This window comes from Oncorhynchus keta, chromosome 11 (assembly GCF_023373465.1).
Source record: "Oncorhynchus keta strain PuntledgeMale-10-30-2019 chromosome 11, Oket_V2, whole genome shotgun sequence".
Lineage (NCBI taxonomy): Eukaryota > Metazoa > Chordata > Actinopteri > Salmoniformes > Salmonidae > Oncorhynchus > Oncorhynchus keta.
The window spans coordinates 10,319,888-10,327,338 of NC_068431.1; the positions used below are offsets into that span (position 1 = coordinate 10,319,888).

The window sequence follows — 7,451 nt, forward strand, 5'->3', positions numbered from 1 at the left end:
CAATAAACATACACACGGACAAAGCCAAACTCTAAATTAGTCATCCAGCTCGCAGCACAGGGAGGAGAGCGAGAGGGCCAGGGGAATGACACAGTTGCATTTGTTTTATAAGGCATGCCACAGGAGGAGGTGACCTTTGGTGCCGCTGCCTGCCTGCCTTCCTGCCTTCCTGCCTTCCTGCCTGCCTGCCTGCCTGCCTGCCTGCCTGCCTTCCTTCCCTCTCTTTGTCTTTCCATCTCAGCTGTTCATCCCTCTGACAGCCCGCTTAGACGTTAAACATGTCAATAAAGCACTGTTAGAGAGAAAAGGACAGAGAGGAACAGGGAGAGGAAATAGGATGATATGAAGAGCGATAAGAAATGACAGAGAAAGAGAGAGTCAAGCAGCTAGTTCGACATGGCAGCCAACAGTACGAGCGACAGTACGAGCGACAGTACGAGTGACAGTACGAGTGACAGTACGAGCGACAGTACGAGTGACTGCCGAGCGACAGTACGAGCGACAGTACAGCCGACAGTACGAGCGACAGTACGAGCGACAGTACGAGCGACAGTACAGCCGACAGTAGCCGACAGTACGAGCGACAGTATGAGCGACAGTACAGCCGACAGTACGAGCGACAGTAGAAGCGACAGTACAGCCGACAGTACGAGCGACAGTACAGCCGACAGTAGCCGACAGTACAGCCGACAGTACGAGCGACAGTACAGCCGACAGTAGCCGACAGTACGAGCGACAGTACAGCCGACAGTACGAGCGACAGTACAGCCGACAGTAGCCGACAGTACGAGCGACAGTACGAGCGACAGTAGCCGACAGTACAGCCGACAGTACGAGCGACAGTACAGCCGACAGTAGCCGACAGTACGAGCGACAGTACAGCCGACAGTACGAGCGACAGTAGCCGACAGTACGAGCGACAGTACAGCCGACAGTACGAGCGACAGAACAGCCGACAGTACGAGCGACAGTACGAGCGACAGTACGCGCGACAGTACGCGCGACAGTACAGCCGACAGTACGAGCAACAGTACAGCCGACAGTACGAGCGACAGTAGGAGCGACAGTACAGCCGACAGTACAGCCGACAGTACGAGCGACAGTACGAGCGACAGTACAGCCGACAGTACGAGCGACAGTACAGCCGACAGTACGAGCGACAGTACAGCCGACAGTACGAGCGACAGTACGAGCGACAGTACGAGCGACAGTAGGAGCGATTGCCGACCGACTGATCTACAAAGAACCTTGCATCATAAACAACGAATCATTATTATTTGTTGATCAGTCAGTCACAATTTACCCATTAACTGTAGACCTACAGGTACATTGTGTCCCTACTTTGGGTTCATCTGTCTTGTTTTGGATAACAACATCCTAATCCCCATCACCGTCACAACCAGACAGGACCCTGGTCGTGACCCCACTCCCCGCGGGTGTCTCAGTGGGAGTTGGGATATGGTGACCCTGGGCAGGACCAAACTTCCTGTGGGTGTCTCACGGGGAGTTGGGATACGGTGACCCTGGCTGTGACCCCAGTCCCTGCAGGTGTCTCAGTGGGATTTGGGATATGCAGAAACACATTTCCATTGGACACTTGTACAAGTGTGTAACAGGACAAATGTAAGCAAATTATGACTGTTATTTAAAGACACCATTGTAATATTCATAATTATAAACATACTGAATTGTAATTGGATGCATTTTACCGCCATATCATACTGGGCTATGATTGGTTAAGACCACCCAAATGGTTAGGTGATCGGCAGTTTGATCCTGGTTGGCGATACGTGAACATGCCAGTTATAGCTAGCCAATAAAGAGCTACGTTAAGAAATATCCTGTAGTACTGCATTGTATTATTTTGTACAAAGTGTGCAAAACAAGACAACGGTCATGTCAAATACTCTGAGTCTTTGTCCAACCAACTACGGTTGTAACGTGCCAGAGGTTCAGCTAGGCTGGTCATGACTGGGAAGGGAGGGCTATGAGGGATGTGTGGAGGACGGATGGGACAAACGGACAACTATGAAAAAAAATGTCTGGATTTCTTAACACACACAGAATGAAGGTCATTCTGAAGAAGACAGGTTGTATCAGAGAGCAGCCCTCAATCCAAACCTGAGGGTCCAACTCCATCCAACCACCATGCTGTTTACTAAAACAGAGCTGACCTATGAGGCTTGTTTGGTAAACAGAGAGAGCAGCACACAGTTCTGTTCCTGTCACCCTGCTCCAGAACACAAGCCACCCGTGCCACCATCCTTCTCCTCCTTCTCTGCCCCCGAGGCGTGCTGTTGTGGAAACAGGGCCCCCAGCAGCCAGCCACGTGTCACACAGGGAAGGACATCCACACGTCCTTGGTTTATTGTTACCTCCATCGCTCCAACTGCACAACATTGTTCTGTTTTCTAACTACTCTCTATCCAATAGAAAATTAAACAATCTGCAGATTGTCTCTTTTAAAGAATACTGTCAATAAGTTTATAAAAATAAAAAAAATCAATAAAAAACAAAGTGTTTTCTAAAACCAAATGACCCCTCCAAAACTACAGAGATGTTTCAGGCACCAAGGTGAGAGTATATTTATCTTTAAATAAATAATAACACAGATATAACTCTTGACGACTACTATTATTAGAGGACGTTAAATCATTTACAATGGTAAAATATCTCGTTAATGGTAAAATATCTCGTTAATGGTAAATATCTAATCAACTCCCTATCATTGAAGCTGTTTGTTCAGACACTTGCCTATTTCGGTAATCTCAAATAAATACCTTGGTCACAAATAAAATCTATATGAATTCAAAGTAATATCCATAGATATCCACCAGACTGGGGAAGAGAGGATCCAAAAACGGTCAGGATTATCTCCATCCTTATAAGTAGGCATCGAGGTTAATCATTCCAGGAAATATATGTGGAAAGTAGTGAAGATTATCTTCTGTTTCTTCTTGGATGTTCCTTCTTGGATGTTCCCCTGTTAAAACCATTGTGCTCTGATGGACTGAGACATGGCTCTTCTGCTTTTGTAAGATTTTGGGGAAAATAGAGCTAAACACAACAAACACAGTATTGGTGGCTTTTTTTGGGGGGAGAAATATTTGAAATGTCAACACAGGAAAAAACAGCAACATAAATGTTGGCCTGGTGGGGACTGAGGGGAGAGAGGGGTTCACAGACTGTTTCAACAGCCAACACGCCAGGTGTTTCCTCACCAAATAAAGAGCAGCACTACCCTGATTATCATTTTTTTTAATCCCCGCATCATTGGGAAAGGGCTCGTAAGTAAGTATTTCAGGTAGTCTACACCTTTTGTTTTCGGCGCATGTGACCAATAAAATGTCATTTGATTCACCCTATTCAGTGCACGCAGAATGGTGGGGTAAATGTGTGAGGGAAAGTGGCCATAATATGTTGTGAAATGTTCTGTTGAAGGTCAGATTCCAAGCAAAAAAAACCTGACTGTTTAATAACGGGTTTTAAAATAAAGCCGGAATAACAGCAGGTGAAAGTCTTGACTCAATGAGAGGCTACCAACAGGACAACGCTCATACCTAGTGGAGGGATAATTCTACATCAGGGAATGGCAACTTTGATAGGGGTGGGGGCCACAACTCATTATGAGGGGCCGCAGTGGCTCACGGGTCTGTGTACCCACATATGCAGTAGCCTAAGTTACATTTTGTTGGGAGGCGCCCGTACCTTGCAAGCAAAATATTTTTAGCAGCCCCCCCTCCTGACAGCGGAGAGAATAAATTGAAGTTAAGGGAGTTAATTTGCTGCATTCCTACCCATTTTGCCATGGGGCAGAGATAAGATGTTGCAATTATATAACTCATTTCAAACAATCATACAAATTTTCCCATGGGGCAGAGAGAAAATGTTTTTTTTGTTGTTGTTGTTGCAGTTAATATCTCTGAGTGAGTGACTAACAAAATCAATGGGGGCCCTGTGGTCTATAATTTGAACATGATTACAAGTTTAGCTGGCTAGACTAACTTAACAAACCTTTTTTTTTTTGCTGACATTTTTATTTTTACCTTTAACTAGGCAAGTGAGTTAAGAACAAATTCTTATTTTCAATGACGGCCTAGGAACAGTGGGTTAACTGCCTGTTCAGGGGCAGAACGACAGATTTGTACCATGTCAGCTCAGGGATTTGTCCAACGCTCTAACCACTAGGCTACCCTGCCGCCGTGCTAATTGAGTGACTCTCAGTGAGTGAAGGAACAGAAACGCTGCAAGTTTCATCTTGTGCTCTTTTAACTCCATAAACATTAGGTTGAGCCCCCTAATGTTGAGATGGGGGAGTTGATTTATTTGCAGGCCCACATAAGAGGGTGCACCAGTTGCCCATCCCTGGTGTTCATTAAAACGTGACACTACTGACACCTTGTGGTTTTTAGTAAAATCAAATCCTATTGGTCACATACATATGCTTTAGCAGATGTTATTGCAAGTGTAGCGAAATGCTACTCAGTTTCATAGGATAATTTTGGCCAAAACCTGCTCCAAGAGCAAGTGCTTTACACATACAAAAAATATATATTCAGCTCAACTTGTTCTTTCAGTGCAACCGATAGCAGGTGTGTCATTTAAGAAATGACAGTCTGTAAAATGCATCAAAAGTGTATCTGTGAAAACGCCTGCTCAGTTTGCTGCTACCAAGCATGGCCTGCTAAGTTAATGTTTCCACAATAATGTTCACATACGTAATAATGATCTCCAATGCCCACCTGGGCTTTTACAAAACAAACTATAAGGACGTCCATTTTGTGTCACCATCAGGGCCTTCATGATGTAAATGTATCCCCCCTCTCCTAATGTAAAGAAGCAGATGTGTTGAGATGTACCAAAAAAAAAAACAGGTGCATTTATTGCATCAATACAGCATCGTATCACCTGGCAACACACCTTCCACAAAGCAACAGAGTATGAAGAACCTATGCAAAAGGGGAATGTCAATATGCCTGTGACAAAATAAAAAAATTAGAAGACAAGATAGAACTAAGACCAAACGACTAAATGTATGAGTTATATTTTTTAATTGTACCTTTAAACTAGGCAAGTTAGTTAAGAACAAATTCTTATTTTCAATGAAGGTCTAGGAACAGTGGGTTAATTGCCTTGTTCAGGGGCAGAATGACAGATTTGTACCTTGTCAGCTCAGGGATTAGATCTTGCAACCTTTCGGTTACTGGCCCAACGCTCTAACCACTAGACTACCTTCCGCCACATAAGTGATACATTTGTTTACAACTGCAATGATCAAACCCATCAGAGTGAGATTGCAAAAAATGATTTAATGTTTAACTGCTCAGGAGTCATGTAGTCAGTCCCCTATGGTCCCTCAATTAGAACCGGCTGTTCACACCAACAAAACACGTTAAGAACATGCTCTGTTACCTAACCCGAGTCCCGACCATTCAAACACAACAAGGCTCATCAACTCAAAATCAGCGTGCAGATTTATTATTCATACCAAAATGTATGTTATATAACAGTGCAACCGATAGTTATGAAAGCACATAATACAATGTAAAAACTGAATGTACCTGGTAGACATATTCATATCTGGCTGTAGACAACACATGGATGCCACCAAAACTAGGAAAATAAAGTCCTGTTTCAAGTCAGCACCTATTTAAAATACCAAAGGATGGTGTCAACCTTCAGAGGCCCCGTTTACATTTAATAACCAAAACAAACATGACATTTTTTTGGGGGGGGATAACTGCTGGGGTATCGATGTATACAGACAAATACCACACCACATTGCAGCTTGGTTCTAGTTACAGTCAGTTCATTTCACCCCCCACCAATTGATTCTGCCTACAGCCAGACATTCTCAGATACAATTTGAGTCTGATAACCAGAGAACAGGTTCAGAGGGGTTTGGGTAGGGCAGAGACCTCCTCGAAACACTCATCATAGGCCTCCTTATAGTCCTCGTGAGATTTGATCATGATGACGCAGGTGGGCCGCTTTGAGCCTGCAGACGAACCAAGGTCCTGAGGAGATAGACATGGCAGGGTTTCTTTAAAAGGTATTCGTCTCATCGATTTCATGGGAGAACCTCAATTGCATACTCGTCACATCCTTCGCAAAACTAATTTAAAAGGAAAGCCAGAGGTTTGTCATATTGTACATTCCTCTTTGTATTTTTAGTACAGTACACATGATCAATTTCAGCTCCAAGATTGTGGCAATATGAAAAGCTTAATTGTGACGTTAGGTGCTTTGAACCATGTAGCGCTCTGTAGTTTCATAACTCTGTGGACAATGAGGTGATATCCGACATTTCTATGCACTTCCGCAGTTAGGCCTTTTGGTTTGGAGAACTCACCACTTTTGAGGGAATATAGGCATATGGCAGACTCCTGTCCTCACACATGACGGGTAGATGGCAGTAAACATCGATTGGAAGTGTATCTCCAGCCAACACCACAATCCTGCAAAATATATATCATTGTATATAGAAGCATGCGTATGATCTGAACTATTTGCAGAACGTTAGCAAAATATTAAAACAGTACAGGCTAAATTAACTAGTTAACAAACTTACCCAGTTTCTCCTTTGTTAATGAACTTCTGAACTTCTTTCACTCCACGGCGAATTTGTTTGAGCTTAGATGCTGAAAAGGACAGAGTTGCATGTAAAAAAGACGGAAAGTTAGCTGAAGTAGCTAACACCACTCAGCTCACTTGCCAACTACTAAAGTTGGCAAATGTCCTAGCTAACAGTTCACCAAGCTATTATTAGCAGGCTGACAAACGTTACCTTGCTGGATACTATTTGAAAATGTCGACCATATTCTTGGCATTTATTTGTCAATATGAAAATATAATGTATAGTTTACCTTTTTTGACGCATTTGTAGAGCTTCTTGCTTAGCTTCTTAGTGGCCAGTGGATTAGCAATTGGGTTGATGTTTGCAATCAACTCTTGATACGACTTCTCTGTCCCTACAGTCTCCGTCGCTCCAGCCTCCTCCTCCTTAGTGCCTTTTTCCTTCTTTACCTTGGTCATGTTTCTGAGAGATAACGCAGAAGTTACTTAGCGTTTTAGTTCGTTTGCAGCGTGCTACGTTGCAAGTGGGGGGAAAAAGCTACACACGTGTTGCCAGTGCAGAAAAACGTAGTACTTCCGGGTCAAGTATTTTTGCAATCCTTCAGAATAAGGATCCCCAGTGCACCGCTGTGAGGCAGGCAAGAATAATTTTGTAATTCCGGGTCAAGTATTTTTTGCAATCCTTCAGAATAAGAGTTCCATTTGGTTTACCTTTAACATTAATAATTAGGGAAACGGAAAGTTTGCACAATTATCGATATATTGTATACTAGCTATTATACAAATCATAATTTGATAATATGTGACATGTTCAAGCCTAAATGGTCAACAATATTTTTGGTGTGTGTGTACTCATCATTTACCGCACTGTACAC

The 7,451-nt window shown here is 43.4% G+C and overlaps 1 protein-coding gene across 1 annotated transcript; it reads right to left on the bottom strand.

The window, feature by feature from the left end:
- Positions 1-5,456: 5,456 nt before the first annotated feature.
- On the bottom strand, positions 5,457-7,160 carry nhp2 (NHP2 ribonucleoprotein homolog (yeast)). Its single transcript, XM_035779640.2, has 4 exons — positions 6,867-7,160; positions 6,572-6,641; positions 6,353-6,458; positions 5,457-6,017 (listed from the first exon to the last, which is right to left on the bottom strand). Exons 1-4 carry the CDS (start codon positions 7,033-7,035, stop codon positions 5,892-5,894), a joined length of 471 nt encoding a protein of 156 aa, XP_035635533.1. The 5' UTR covers positions 7,036-7,160; the 3' UTR covers positions 5,457-5,891.
- Between the last annotated feature and the right edge of the window lie 291 nt (positions 7,161-7,451).

Coding starts and splice junctions, on each gene's coding strand:
- nhp2 (XM_035779640.2), bottom strand. CDS start 7,035: ATGACCAAGGTAAAGAAGGAAAAAGGCACTAAGGAGGAGGAGGCTGGA. Junction 6,642..6,866: donor CTACAAATGCGTCAAAAAAG/GTAAACTATACA, acceptor TGTCCTTTTCAG/CATCTAAGCTCAAACAAATT. Junction 6,459..6,571: donor ATTAACAAAGGAGAAACTGG/GTAAGTTTGTTA, acceptor TATATTTTGCAG/GATTGTGGTGTTGGCTGGAG.